Genomic DNA, 15,954 nt, shown 5'->3' with positions numbered 1-15,954 from the left:
ACATCGCCCCTCTTGACCCAGCATAAGCAATTCGATGGAGATCTGCTCATGACTGTTGAAATATTTTCCAGTGAAATTCTTTCCATTTGTTTTCTGGGACCTGCCAGGCTTCGTTGTAACAACTTATTGATAACCTACCTGTGCCAATGTCATTTTGAGAATCCAGGTGCTAGGAAGTACAATTGTGACCATGTGAACTTCCTTGTCTCTGCTGTCAGCCTCAATCACAGCATGAATGCAAATACAGAGCTGCACCCCAACATTGGTTAGTACTGCACCCACAGCTTTTTTGCAATACCTCATTTTGTTATGGCAGTTATTAGCTGAGGGACGGAAAACAAGGAAGTCCCAGGTCTGATCTTCAGTCCAAGTAGAGTTAGTTGATGTCAACCATCTAGATACAAACTGTTAATTTGTTGGTGTTTTCCTATGCACACATGCAACACACTCACACGCAACACATGGACACACAACGCACGCACACATTAGAGGCCACATGTAGAACAAAACCCATGCAAGAAACCAACAAGGTCAGGAGTGGAGAAACACGAGCAGAAAAATAAACTAAAATATTTTCTAACACGTTACTATCTGTCCTAACCTACCTTTACCGGGCAGTGTCTGCAGGCAACTGTCCAGGCCTAAGGCTCCAGCCGTCGTCCTGTTGAGCCCGCTTCCTAATGATATGAGTTCAGGTTCACTCATATAGGTACGTAGTTCTGACTGAAACAAATAAACAAACATAACAATTAAGAATCCAGCCATAGAATTCTCCTAATGCCACTTCCAAACTGTTCATACTTGATATCATAGTCAATTGAGAGATGGTGGTCAAATGATGGGTTCTCTTTCCCAATCTGCAAAGCTATTTGACCAATCTGTAAAATTGATTGGTCAGACCAGACCTTGAGCACAGTCTGGTAACTAAATTGATCGAGTCAACATCCAATTACTGGAGAAATTTTGAATTTCAGCCTAAAAAATAGGCCCCAGAGAAGCCGTTTTATATAGGAGATGGTTAAATGAATGGAAAAGATAAAATCTGGAATATTACTTAAGTTGTGGGAGCAGTACCAGGAGAGACAGAGCTAAACTAGGAAAAGGTAAATTTGAGTGAATATCAGGAAATTACTTCCAGGCAGAGCAGTGGAGGTGAAATGCCTGAGCCATTTAAGAAGCGATGCTGGAATGGGAAGACTGTAGGAACTTGGCATTTCTCTCCCATAATTGCCTTGTGATGTATAATGTTTCACTTTAGATGAATTGAATTTTATTTTGCAGTGCACTTTATTTTGACAATCCTCTCTTGAACCAGCACTTTGCAGTTGCAAAAAAATAATTACTGCAATGAATTTGCAGTAAAGTGCATCAAGGTAGATAAATCCCCGGGACCTGATGAAATGTATCCCAGGATGTTGTAGGAGCCTAGGGAGGAAATTGCGGGTCCCCTAACAGAGATATTTGAGTCATCGGCAGCCACAGGTGAGGTGCCTGAAGATTGGAGAGTAGCGAATGTTGTGCCCTTGTTTAAGAAGGGCAGCAGGGAAAAGCCTGGGAACTACAGACCGGTGAGCCTAACGTCTGTAGTAGGTAGGTTGCTAGAAGGTATTCTGAGAGACAGGATCTACAAGCATTTAGAGAGGCAAGGACTGATTCGGGGCAGTCAGCATGGCTTTGTGCGTGGAAAATCATGTCTCACAAATTTGATTGAGTTTTTTGAGGGGGTGACCAAGAAGGTAGATGAGGGCAGTGCAGTAGACGTTGTCTACATGGACTTTAGCAAAGCCTTTGACAAGGTACCGCATGGTAGGTTGTTGCAGAAGGTTAAAGCTCACGGGATCCAGGGTGAGGTTGCCAATTTGATTCAAAATTGGCTGGACGACAGAAGACAGACGGTGGTTGTAGAGGGTTGTTTTTCAAACTGGAGGCCTGTGACCAGTGGTGTGCCTCAGGGATCGGTGCTGGTTCACTGTTATTTGTGATTTATATTAATGATTTGGATGAGAATTTAGGAGGCATGGTTAGTAAGTTTGCAGATGACACCAAGATTGGTGGCACAGTGGATAGTGAAGAAGGTTATCTAGGATTGCAACGGGATCTTGATCAATTAGGCCAGTGGGCCGACGAATGGCAGATGGAGTTTAATTTAGATAAATGTGAGGTGATGCATTTTGGCAGATCAAATCAGGCCAGGACCTACTCAGTTAATGGTATGGCGTCGGGGAGAGTTATAGAACAAAGAGATCTAGGAGTACAGGTTCATAGCTCCTTGAAGGTGGAGTCGCAGGTGGATAGGGTGGTGAAGAAGGCATTCGGCATGCTTGGTTTCATTGGTCAGAACATTGAATACAGGAGTTGGGACGTCTTGTTGAAGTTGTACAAGACATTGGTACGGCGACACTTGGAATACTGTGTGCAGTTCTGGTCACCCTATTATAGAAAGGATATTATTAAACTAGAAAGAGTGCAGAAAAGATTTACTAGGATGTTACCGGGACTTGATGGTTTGAGTTATAAGGAGTTATAGGGCAGCACGGTAGCACAAGTGGATAGCACTGTGGCTTCACAGCGCCAGGGTCCCAGGTTCAATTCCCCGCTGGGTCACTGTCTGTGCGGAGTCTGCACGTTCTCCCCGTGTCTGCGTGGGTTTCCTCCGGGTGCTCCGGTTTCCTCCCACAGTCCAAAGACGTGCAGGTTAGGTGGATTGGCCATGCTAAATTGCCCTTAGTGTCCAAAAAAAGGTTAGGAGGGGTTATTGGTGATAGGGTGAAAGTGAGGGCTTAAGTGGGTCGGTGCAGACACGATGGGCCGAATGGCCTCCTTCTGCATTGTATGTTCTATGTTCTATGAGAGGCTGGATAGACTGGGACTTTTTTCCCTGGAGCGTAGGAGGCTTAGGGGTGATCTTATAGAGGTCTATAAAATAATGAGGGGCATAGATAAGGTAGATAGTCAACATCTTTTCCCAAAGGTAGGGGAGTCTAAAACTAGAGGGCATAGGTTTAAGGTGAGAGGGGAGAGATTCAGAAGGGCCCAGAGGGGCAATTTCTTCACTCAGAGGGTAGTGAGTGTCTGGAATGTGCTGCCAGAGGTAGTAGTAGAGGCGGGTACAATTGTGTCTTTTAAAAAGCATTTAGATAGTTACATGGGTAAGATGGGTATAGAGGGTTATGGGCCAAGTGCGGGCAACTGGGACTAGCTTAATGGTAAAAACTGGGCGGCATGGACTGGTTGGGCCGAAGGGCCTGTTTCCATGCTGTAAACTTCTATGATTCTATAATTGATTTAAAGAAACTCTTAAGTGGTCATATATTGCAAATGGCTTCGCTCTGGCGATTGAACCACTAGCGATCACGTTTAGGGCGGCAAAGGACTGGAAAGGGATCTGGAGAGGACACAGAGAGCACAGAGTCTCACTCTATGCAGATGACCTGCTCCTCTACATCTCGGACCCTTGGAGCAGCATGGAAGGAATCTTGCCGTTCTTGTAGCTTTCTCGGGCTACAAACTTAATCTAAGCAAAAGTGATTTCTTCCCGGTGAACCGGCAAGGGGAAGGGACAGAGCTGGAGGGGTTGCCTTTTAAACAGGCCTGACACAAATTCCGCTACCTGGAGATCCAAATCGTCCATGGCTGGACATGGCTCCACAAGTGAAACGTGACTAGCCTAATGGAGGAAGTAAAAACGGATCTGCAGAGATGGAGCACACTCCCACTGTCCCTGACGGGGAGGGTGCAGATGATCAAGATGAACGTGCTGTCCAGGTTCCATTTCCTGTTTAGATCCATCATGATCAGCATCACCAAGGCCTTTTTCAACTCACTCGTCAAACTGATTATAGCATTTATGTTGGGGGGGGTGGGGGGGGGGAGAGAGAGAGAGAGAGAGAGAGAGAGAGAGAGAGAGAGAGAGAAGAGAGGAGAGAAGAGAACACAAGGATCCCAAAGAGAATACTGAAGAGAACGAGACCTATGGGGGCCTAGCCCTCCAAAACCTGCAATATCATCACTGGGCAGCAACCGTGGAGTGGGTAAAGGGGTGGATAAAGGAGCCAGAAGCTGAGTGGATGCAAATGGAGGAGGGCTCCTGCAGAGGGATCTCCCTCCGGGCCCTAGCCACGGCGGCACTCCCATCCCCACCTAATAAATACTCAACAAGCCCAGTGGTGGCAGCAATACTCAGGTCGTGGAACCAACTGCGACAGCATTTCGGGTTAATTGAACTGTCCGACAAGCCCCCCATCTGCAACAACCGAAAGTTCACGCCGACGACTATGGATGCTTCAGAGGGAGGAGACAGGACGGGGGGTGGGGGGTGGGGGGGGGGGGGGGGGGGGGGGCTGACAGTTAGGAACTTTTACACCAATAACAGGCTAACAACGCTCGAGGAGCTGAGAGAAAGATTCCAGCTGATGGGGGAAACAAACCAAGATACCTACACATCAAAAACTTCCTACGAAGAGAAACAAGGACGTATCCATGACCACCACGACAATCACTACTAGAGGACCATCCTAGGGAAAAGGAACTGTGCTGACATGTACGGGCAACTGCTAAGGGGGGCCAATACCCAACTGGACAAGACGAGGGAGATGTGGAGGAGGATTTGGGGTTTGAAATAGGGTACGGACTCTGAAGCGGAGCACTGCACAGGGTCAACTCCACCTCCACAAGCGCAAGGCTAAGACTAATGCAGCTTAAAGTGGTGCACAGAGCCCACGTATCTAGAACCTGAATGAGCAGGTTCGTCCCGGAGGTGGAGGACAAATGTGAACCGTGCCAAGGAGGGCCAGCCAACAACGCTCACATGTTCTGGTCTTGTCCCAGACTTATTGGGTTTTGGACAGCCTTCTTTGAGGCAATGTCCAAGGTGGTGGGGATGAGGGTGGACCCATGCCCAAGAGTGTCAGTCTTTGGGTTTTCAGAACAGCCAGAGCTCTTCATGGGGAGGAGGGCCAACCCTTGCCTTTGTCTCCCTAATCGCCCGCTGGAGAATTCTGCTCGGCTGGTGGTCAGCAGCACCACCAACAGCTGCAGACTGACTGTCCGACCTATTGGAATTTCTCCAAATGGAGAAAATTAAATTCGCCATCCGACGGTGGAAGGATGGCTTCCACAAAACGTGGGAGCCATTCACTCGGTTGTTCCAAGCCCTGCTTGTAGCCAAAAACTAAGAAGTCAAAGTACAGGAGGGAGCAGCCATGACACAGCAAAGAGGGGGGAGGGGTAGGAGGAGTGGAGGGGGGGGGTAGTGAGACATGGAACCCAATCATGCCCAACAAAAGCAGCATGAGAAGCAGTATCGCGCCAACATAACAGGAACAGGGCACAAGCACAGATGAGGTGTTGCTAACTTTGGTTGGCTCTTAATTTGTTGCCAGTTGTGTCTTTACTTAATTTGCTCTGTTTCTATAACCTTTGCTCTAGAGTCGCCAGGTATCTTTATGATACCGCCACGAGGTTCAAGTACTGATCAATAACTCAACACACCAATTAGTAAGATTCAAATCAAAACACATTTATTATACACAGTCAATCACTACTCATGCATAAAACTCTACTTACTAGACTATCTCTAGCACTAAAAGGCCTATACTTAGCTTCGGAACTGGCCCACCAGGTCAGGGGAATAAATGGCCTTTCGCTCGATTCTGAGTCTGCAGGATTCAAAAGCTGGTATGGGCTGGTAGCTAGGAGCGCCTATCTCGTAGCGAACATTGACTGGAGACTTACTTGGTTGGTGTGGCAGCGAGGCAGGTCACTGTCAAGGGTTGGTTCGAGCTGCTGAGTGACCCTGCCAAGAAGAACAAATTGAACTTGGGGACTCTACTTTATAGTCCCCAGGGGCTTCGCGCCGTTCGGGGCGGACCCCGTATCTGGTTCCAAGTAATTGGACTACGTTCCGATCACTTGGATCGATTTCTCCAATACTGGAGCCGTTCCCTGATCGCTGGGCGGTCCCTGAGTGTCCGTTGGCCTTCCTTTGTCTTGGCTCCTGCTGGAACCGAGGAGTCTGGCTTGGCCTTTTTCACCTTAAATGTTTCAATTGTTCCCGGGGATCGCTCATTACTATGCAGATGGCTGTGAGTTTCAGTGCTGTCTGGGTTTCTGCAAGTTCTAATACACCGGAAACTTTGCACCTGCTAGTTTTTCCTGGCTTGACTGAATTTCCCTGCATTCTTTGCGGACCTCCATTTTAAGTCGGGAAGTAGCCAACCCAGGTGGCTACAGAGGGAAGAAAGCAAGACAAATGAACAAGAGGGGAGGAGGAGGGGAGGAAACAAAAAGACAGAGGGGCAGGGGAAAGAGCCAGAACCAAAAAACCAATGGGAACGAAAACAGGAAATCTCAGCCACCGCTGTAAATAGCACAAGAGAAAGAACGACCATGTATGTATGTAAATAATTGAAACCGACCTATGTGTAAATATTTTTATTTATCCTACTGTTTGTCTCATTATACTTGTTTTGTACATCACAAAAACTCTATAAAAACATTTTTTTAAATACATATTGATAATGGCTATTTTCTTGCCATTGGTAGAAAGTTATACTTCATTTGCTTACCTTGTAATCTCCATTCATATATTGACCATACTCCCGGTCTCTCTTCCTTTCATCAGACTGGCGTTTCAGTCCCCGAACTGATGTATGCCTGATGACGGTCGCATCTTTTGGAAGAGGTGGTACAGCTGGTGGCTGGTCATCAGGACTGTACATGTGGGGAAGAGGTGGTCGCGGAGGAGCTTGATCCTCCAGCTACATGAGATTTTTTAATAGGATTAAAAAGAGACATCATTATGATGATATCAGATCTGTACAAGACATTCGTAAGTCCACAGTTGGAGCACAGATCATCATACAACAAGAAGAATATTGCCTTTGACATAGGCCAACCACAATGATACCATGTCTCAGTGATCAGCAAGATTAAAGAGCCAGAAAATTGATTTAGAGATGACAGCGGTTTTCCAAAACTGAGAGACAAATTAAAGGATTCAAAAATTAGAGGATATAATGAAGTGGGGAATTGAAGCAGCGCAATGATACGCAGAGGGCAAAGGACCTAGGGCCAGATTCTCAGTTTCTGAGTCTAAGTGCTGATGCCAACGGAGAATCCGTGGAGCTTCACATCAGAAGAATGGGTGCCACACCTGCACTGATTCTGCTATCAAAGAGGGGCTAGCACCAGCGCTGCTTGGAACACCATCAAAACCCACAAAAAATGGTGCGGGAATCTCCATGATGGACACTCGCAGGGCTGACAAGCTGCAGCCGCGCTTAAACTATACACCCCCAAACACACACTGATCGGGGCCGAAAAGATGGGACAGGTTGTGCTGGAGCGTCCATACAGCTGATGGGTCGGCTGGGGCCAGTGGGCACCTGGGGGGGGGGGAGGGTTACCTATACGACCCAGGACGCCAGGTTGATAGCGGGCTGTCAGTGGTGTGGCTGCCTTGCCGGCTGAGGTAATGGTGTTGCGTACTCGTCCACCCCACAGCCCACCTCCTGGCCACCCCCCACTATTCCTCCCAGCCCTGTCTATAGCCCCCCGGCCAGCGGCTCGACTGTCAGCAAAGTATGGTGATATTGGACACTGTCAGTACGCCCTCTCTCAGCAGCCAACATGGCAGGTTCACAATTTGCGACAGCACACGTGGACCACCCGTCGGGAACTCGCTCCATCGAAGGCGGAGAATCATGGATGGGCCCACTAATCATATGCGAACTGTGTTTCAACTACTCGCAGTGTGCGTCACATTGACGCCATTTTCATGGAGGCGGAGCATCGTAATTCGGTATCAAGCTGGCACTTCCCTCAATTTTGGCGTCAGGAGCTATTCTCTGCCCGATCGCACGCCCCAAATTAACCGTTGACCAAAGGAAAATCCCACCCATGGAATGTGACGTGGAGATCTAGTTGGATTAAACGGCCATTTCCCATTCCCAAAACTTGAAAATATGAGATTGATCAACATGGGTTTGAAACCGGACAGGAAAATCAACATTGTGAAGATTCATGCAGGAGTCTTGGCATGGTTGTGAAATGCCAGATTTCCTGGTCACTTCCTGTTCAATTTCCATCTGTTGAAAAAATTCTTTCCCTTTTTAAGTTTTCATGCCCAAGGGAAGTTTATAGTATGACCATGCTATGTATGGAGAGACTTACCGCCTTTGGATGTTGTCTGAACTGAGGCAGAGGTTGAGGTTTGAACAGTGGCAGACTAGCAGGTTGTTGCTGAGGTTGAAGTTGTGTTTCCACAGACCCTGGAGAAGGCAGCATCGGACTGACTGAGGGACTCAGCCGAGAACTGGTTTTCCCCTCTTTCACTGTGAGTGTGTTTATTACAGAAGGCACCATTGAGAAAGGCACTGAAGGCACAGTTTTTTTTTCTACAAAGAAGAAACAACTACATTTTTAGTCACAATCAGGAAAGCATGGAAATTAATCCAAAGTTAGCTTTTTCTTTTTCTTAGCTGCGTTATTATCTTGGGCCAGTTCCTGACAATTTTCAACAAAAACAACTTCCATTTATATAGCATATTTTAAGTTAATAAAACGTCTCAAGGCATTTCACAGGAGCGTTACCAAACAAAGTTTCAGACTGGTCCACATAGGCAGGTATGAGCACAGACGAGTAGCCTAGACTTGAAGGACAACAACGGTTTGGAGAAAAAAGTCCAGAGTTTAGGGTGCAGGCAGGTGAATGTATGGCCTTGATGATGGAGCAATTAAAATCAGGGATGTACAAGAGGCAAGACTGGGGCAGAGATCTTGGACAGTAATAGAGTTGGTGGGAAATACAGAGATAGGAAAGAATAATTTGAAAACCAAGATGAGAATTTCAAAATTTGAAGCAATGCTGATTAAGAACCAATGCAGGTCAATGAACATAGGGGTAAACACACATGTGAGCGGTCTTTCCCAAAAGGCAGTATTTGACTTGGGTGGTCAAAGAACATATTTTCACACTTTGTGTCTTTCCAAACAAAGTGAGCAAGGTTAAAAGAATGGCCCCATCCATCGACTTCTTCCCCCTCCTAAACAAATCTCTTTCCAGCTGGGTATACCTCAGTACGAGTTCAAGATTTAGGGGAAACTTATGTGGAGAACACAGGTCCAACATTGGTTGTACTTTTCAAACAGACTGTGAAGAAATGAGTTAGTCATTACTGTCAAAGCCAGCTTGTACTAAGATGCGCTGTTGCTGCCTTCAAGGGTTACCAGAGATAAATCTCCCACATCAGATTCCATTTTGAAGGGGATAAAACTCAAGTTCTATGAAAACTAGCATTTGGATTTAACACTGCAAAACAGTAATTATGGTCCCTTGCAAAATCTTTATGACTGCAACATAGTTTGTTTGGTCTGTTGGTCTGCATAAGAGAGATAGTGAAGTGTGGTCATTATTATTAGCTTGAATACCTTGAATTAAGGATCAGGTGGTATTTCCCATCTTTCAACTAATCCAACAACTGATCAAATTACAAATCATTAAATTGGCATACAATACAAACTTCAAAAAGCTGCTCAGAATAATCTTCAAAACCAATTACATACTAAAATTAATAACTGAAGTAGCTCAACAGATATTTTTCAAATAGAGGAACTTGCTTCAATTTAGGTACATGGGATTGGTGCTAACACACAGCAGTTCTTCATTTAAAAAGTGCCTCTCCCCTTAACTGTCCTGCCCTACTTTGCCATAATCTTAAGTGGTGATTCAATTATGCCGCCAAACATTGTACAAAATAACAGACCTCAGTAGTGCCAAAGGTCATAAAGAGAAAAAATAAAAACTTGCATTAACAGAGCGCTTTTCATGACCACTTGTATATCAAAGCGCTTTGCAGCCAATTAAGTACATTTTTGAATGTAATCACTATTATAATGTGGAAAATGCAGTAGCCAATACGCGTAAAGCAAACTCTCACAACAGCAATTTGACAATGTGTTTTTGCAATGTAAATCGAGGGATAAATGTTGGCCAACAGAAATAACTCCTCTGCTCTTCATTGAATTAGTGCCATGGGACTTTTTACAGTCCAGTCGAGCAGCATTTTTCAAGTGGTATTGTCATTGGACTAGTAACCCAGAGACCCAGGGTAATGCTCCGGGGACCTGGGATCAATAAAAATCTGGAATTAAAAGTCTAGTGACGACCATGAAACCATTGACAATTGACATAAAACCCATCTGGTTTACTAATGTCCTTTAGGGAAGGAAATCTGCCCCATTACCTGGTTTGGTCTACATGTGACTCAAGACCTACAGCAAATTGGTTGATTCTTAAATGCCCTCTGAAATGGCCTAGAAAACTATTTGATTCAAGGGCAATTACGGATGGACAATTAATGCTGGCCTAGCCAGCAACACCCACATTACATGAATAAATAAAGAAAAATTCAAAAGATGCCACCTCCAATTGCACAGTGTTCCCTCAGTACTGCACTGGAGTATCAGCCTAGATTTTGTGTTTAATGACTGAAGTGGGGCTTGAACCTAGAACCTTGTGATTCAGAGGCAATTGTGCCACCAACTGAGCATGAGACAGTCTTCACATTTGTAGATCAGGGCAGGATGGGCGGCGGAGCCACGGGCAGGGTGGGCGGCGGAGCCAAGGGCAGGGTGGGCGGCGGTGCCACGGGCAGGGTGGGCGGCGGAGCCACGGGCAGGGTGGGCGGCGGAGCCACGGGCAGGGTGGGCGGCGGAGCCACGGGCAGGGTGGGCGGCGGAGCCACGGGCAGGGTGGGCGGCGGAGCCACGGGCAGGGTGGGCGGCGGAGCCACGGGCAGGGTGGGCGGCGGAGCCACGGGCAGGGTGGGCGGCGGAGCCACGGGCAGGGTGGGCGGCGGAGCCACGGGCAGGGTGGGCGGCGGAGCCACGGGCAGGGTGGGCGGCGGAGCCACGGGCAGGGTGGGCGGCGGAGCCACGGGCAGGGTGGGCGGCGGAGCCACGGGCAGGGTGGGCGGCGGAGCCACGGGCAGGGTGGGCGGCGGAGCCACGGGCAGGGTGGGCGGCGGAGCCACGGGCAGGGTGGGCGGCGGAGCCACGGGCAGGGTGGGCGGCGGAGCCACGGGCAGGGTGGGCGGCGGAGCCACGGGCAGGGTGGGTGGCGGAGCCACGGGGAGACCAGCAGCAGCGCCGGGGAGAGTGGAAGTCGGGCCGTGGCTGTCGAGCAGTATAGCAGGGTCCCCGGGGGAAGGAGGGGGTTTGGTCTGGGTGTTTAAAACAGCTACTCTGGAGTTAGAAGGGTAAAACTGGCTGAACCAGCCAAAGTTCATGATTTAAATCGATTTGTCGCTATGCCCCAGCCCAGCGCAATTGTCCAGCGGTAGTTACCCCTTCTGAACATTTGCCAGGTAATCCTTATGTGGGAACTTCCAATAGGGATTCCCAGCGCATCTTTGGGGTACCCCCCAAATACCGGGGAGCCTGGCAGTTGTGGCCCAATATATATTGCTTGATGTACATGGTCTGTTTGAATGCTCCATAGGCAAGCAAGACAAACATTTTCGCTTAACAAGATCCCATTGCAACAATTCGAATGATTCGTTATTTCATTGTGTACTGGCAAAAATGCTTTGCTTCCCTTCAAGTAACACCATGAGATCTTCCTGGGATAAGTTTGCAGGTGGAAGCTAATGCCACAGAGCGGACACACAGACACAGAGGCACAGACGCAGACAAAGCCGCAGACACGCACACACAGACACACACACACAGACACACACACACAGACACACACAGAGGCACACACACAGAGGCACACACACAGAGGCACACACACAGAGGCACACACACAGAGGCACACACACACACACAGGCACGCACACACACACAGGCACGCACACACACAGGCACGCACACACACAGGCACGCACACACACAGGCACGCACACACACAGGCACGCACACACACAGGCACACACACACACAGGCACACACACACACAGGCACAGGCACACAGGCACACACACACACAGGCACACACACACACACAGGCACACACACACACACAGGCACACACACACACAGGCACACACACACACAGGCACACACACACACACAGGCACACACACACACACAGGCGCACACACACAGGCACACACACACACAGGCACACACACACACAGGCACACACACAGGCACACACACACACAGGCACACACACACACAGGCACACACACACACAGGCACACACACACACACAGGCACACACACACAGGCACACACACACAGGCACACACACAGGCGCGCGCACACACAGAGGCACACACACAGAGGCACACACACAGGCACAGACACACACACAGGCACAGACACACACACAGGCACAGACACACACACAGGCACACACACGCGCACACAGGCACACAGGCGCGCACACACACAGGCACGCACCCACACACAGGCGCGCGCACACACAGGCGCGCGCACACACAGGCACGCACACACACAGGCACGCACAGGCACACACACACACAGGCGCACACACACAGACACACACACACAGACACAGACACCCTTTACTCACCAGGATTCTGAATGGATTCAATAATCATTCTATATTTGTTCTTGTTCACACTGAGGCCTCCCATAACATCCTCGATCCTCCACAGATCCTTTCTTATCTGTTCTTGATCCTGAATGCAGCAAAATCAGACATCAGCTTACAAATTCAAATTACTCAAAGCAAGCGGCACGGTGGTGAGTACAGCTGCCTCACAGCGACAGGGACCAGGGTTCAATTCCGACCTTGGGTGACTGTCTGTGTGGAGTTTACACGTTCTCCCGTGTCTGTGTGGCTTTCCTCTGGATGCTCTGGTTTCTTCCCACAGTCCAAAGATATGCAGGTTAGGTAGATTTGCCATGCTAAATTGCCCCTTAAGTGTCCACAGCTGTGTAGGTTAGAACACAGAACATACATACAGTGCAGGAGGAGGCCATTCGGCCTATCGAGTCTGCACTGACTCACTTAACGCCTCACTTGCACCCTAACCCCGCAACCCAATAACCCCTCTTAACATTTTTGGTCACTAAGGGCAATTTATCATGGCCAATCCACCTAACCTGCATGTCTTTGGACTGTGGGAGGAAACCGGAGCACCTGGAGGAAACCCACGCAGACACGGGGAGAACGTGTAAACTCCACACAGACAGTGGTCCAGCGGGGAATCGAACCTGGGTCCCTGGCGCTGTGAAGCCACAGTGCTATCCACTTGTGCTACAGTACTGCCCCTTGTGCGAAAGTGTTAGGTTACGGTGTTGCGGGGATAGGGTGGGGGAGTTGGCCAATGTGGGGGTGCTCTTTCAGAAGGTTGATGAGCTGAATGGACTACTTCTCCACTGCAGGGCTTCCATGATGGTAAGCTCAGAATTTGACAGCAAATCACGCAGAGATGCTAGATAGCAGTGGTAATAGTCAGGTCCCTAAGGGCAGGTTCATACCTCCTGGTCTTCTGCCATCCTCTTCAGTTGCTATGAGGAGCCTCCAGTTGTCAATTTTAAGTTGACTAACAACATCATTCTCCTTCTCCTTCTTTGTCTATATCCTTCTAACAATCTTTCAATCACCTTCTTTAGCAAATTCTCATGCCTTAGAATATGTAACAAGCCAAGTGGATAATGGGGATCCTATAGATGTAGTATATCTGGACTACGTGAGATTAGGGTAATATATTAGCTTGGATAGAAGGCTGGCTAACCGACAGAAGGCAGAGAGTTGGGAAAAATGGGTATTTTTCTGGTTGGTAAGATGCAACTAGTGGGGTGCCCGGGCCCCAACTATTGACAAAGTAGACGGAGAGTGGATGTTACCCTCTGCTTTCCCACCATCATTTCTTCCCATCTTCATAGCTTCAGCCTATTTTACATTAATTTTCATTGTTAGCTTTCACCACTTCATTTATTCTATCCATTAATATCATTGGTCTTCTGCTGTGTGAGCTGCTCGGGCCTGGTCATCACCAGATTTCGCTACCTTCACCATTTGACCTCCTGCATTGCCACCTTTCTATGCTTCATCTAATAATAATAATAATAATAATAGCTTATTGTCACAAGTAGGCTTCAATGACGTTACTGTGAAAAGCCCCTAGTCGCCACATTCCAGCGCCGATACAGAATTGGTCCCACGCTGCTGGCATTGTTCTGCATTACAAGCCAGCTCTTTAGCCCACTGTGCTAAACCAGCCCCATATCTGATCTGGTGTCTCTTTTATCATGGCTTCCACGTGGATGTTAATAATAATCTTTATTAGTGTCACAAGTAGGCTTACATTAACACTGCAATGAAGTTACTGTGAAAAGCCCCGAGCCGCCACACTCCGGCGCCTGTTCAGGTACACAGAGGGAGAATTCAGAATGTCCCGTTCACCTAACAAGCACGTCTTTCAGGATTTGTGGGAGGAAACCGGAGCACCCGGAGGAAACCCACACAGACACGGGAAGAACTAGCAGACTCCGCACAGACAGTGACCCAAGCCGGGAATCGAACCTGGGTCTCTGAAGCAACAGTGCTAACCAGTGGTGGCAGTAAACAATCTAGTCTCCACTCTTGCCTAATTACATTGGGTTCAGTACACCAAATACTAAAACTAAAATGTCTGTTCCATATATAGAGCTACAATCTTTCCCATCAACTCTGATAGTCTCCAACCCTTTCAACAGCTTTTTGCCAGTTCAACTGGTCTTTTCATAATACACAATGCAGGAGCACACTTCTTGCTTATATTCTATGTTCCTTTCACTTAACAGCCACAGCCCTTTAGTTCCACAACCTTTCCTAAAACCCAATTGATCACAGCTAATGTAATGGTTTGCTGTGGCTTCCAATCTACTTCAGAGGATCTACTCATATCTAATTGCCATGAAAGTTAAAAAATCAGCTCAAGAGGATCAGGGGAAATCAAAAAAAGTTCAAAGCAAAATACCGCAAGAGAGGGATGGTGGGAGGAGCAGTGCAGAGAATTGGAAGAACAGAAAAAGGGAAGCATGGGCACTGCATGAGAAAATAAATGCAAGCACAAAGAAAAACGGACAGTGGAGATGGTAAACTGTTTATAGAACCCGAGGAAGTAAAGAATAGATGGAACCTATTCTATAAGCTGAAGCACAAGGATGTGATGGAATCCCCGCAGAAATAAGAAAAGGACTTAAGACAGAATCATAGAATCCCGACAGTGCAGAAGGAGGCCATTTGGCCCATCAGGTCTGTACCGACCCTCTGAAAGAGTATTCCACCGCCCTATCCAAAAACCCCATAACCTTACCTGCACATATTTTATGAACACTAAGGGGCAATTAAGCATAGCCATCCACCTAACCTGCACATATTTGGATGTGGATGGAAACCGGACACGGGGGGGGGGGGGGAAAAGTGCAAACTCCACACAGGCAGGGACCCAAAGCAGGAATTGAACCCAGGTCCCTGGTGTGGTGAGGCAGCAGTGATAACCACTGGGCCACCATGCCGCCCATCAGGCATCAAGAGAATTGTGTAAGAAGATGTACAGAAGACATTTTCAGAAACACAATGGTCCAATTGGAGAAGACAACAGATATTATGAAATCTAAAGATCATAACTTTGATTAAATATGCATCTAAGATAATATTAAAGATACAGGGCAGAAGGCAAATAGCCTGGATAGGGAGCATCTTAAAGGAAGAACGAAAGTAGTGGGGTTCATGGAGGGAATTGCAGAGCTTAGGGCCTCAACATTTCAAGTCATGGCAGTCAATGGAAGGTTGATTAAAACCAGGGATGTGGCCGTGGTTAGAATTGGAGGAGGGTTTCAGAAGTAGGGAGGGGATAAACCATGGAAATGTCTGAAACAAGAATGAGAATTTTAAAATTGAAGCATTGTTTGACTGGGGCCAATGCGGGTCAGCAAGCAGAGGGTTAATGGCTGAACAGAACTTGGCAAGTTAGGCTGCAGGCAGCAGAG

The 15,954-nt window shown here is 47.8% G+C and overlaps 1 protein-coding gene across 13 annotated transcripts in view; it reads right to left on the bottom strand.

The window, feature by feature from the left end:
- plekha7b (pleckstrin homology domain containing, family A member 7b) overlaps window positions 1-15,954 on the bottom strand; it is a 713,202-nt gene that overhangs the window by 91,506 nt on the left and 605,742 nt on the right. For all 13 annotated transcript variants that reach the window (XM_072466383.1, XM_072466384.1, XM_072466385.1 and 10 more), the window contains 4 exons: window positions 12,542-12,650; window positions 8,173-8,396; window positions 6,567-6,758; window positions 606-723 (listed from right to left, as the gene is read on the bottom strand). In XM_072466383.1, coding sequence (XP_072322484.1) covers window positions 606-723; window positions 6,567-6,758; window positions 8,173-8,396; window positions 12,542-12,650 — 643 coding nt within the window. The remainder of the gene's footprint in view (window positions 1-605; window positions 724-6,566; window positions 6,759-8,172; window positions 8,397-12,541; window positions 12,651-15,954) is intronic.

This window comes from Scyliorhinus torazame, chromosome 10 (genome assembly GCF_047496885.1).
Source record: "Scyliorhinus torazame isolate Kashiwa2021f chromosome 10, sScyTor2.1, whole genome shotgun sequence".
Lineage (NCBI taxonomy): Eukaryota > Metazoa > Chordata > Chondrichthyes > Carcharhiniformes > Scyliorhinidae > Scyliorhinus > Scyliorhinus torazame.
Note: the sequence above shows the minus strand (reverse complement) of the source record. Positions and strands in the feature narration are given on the sequence as shown.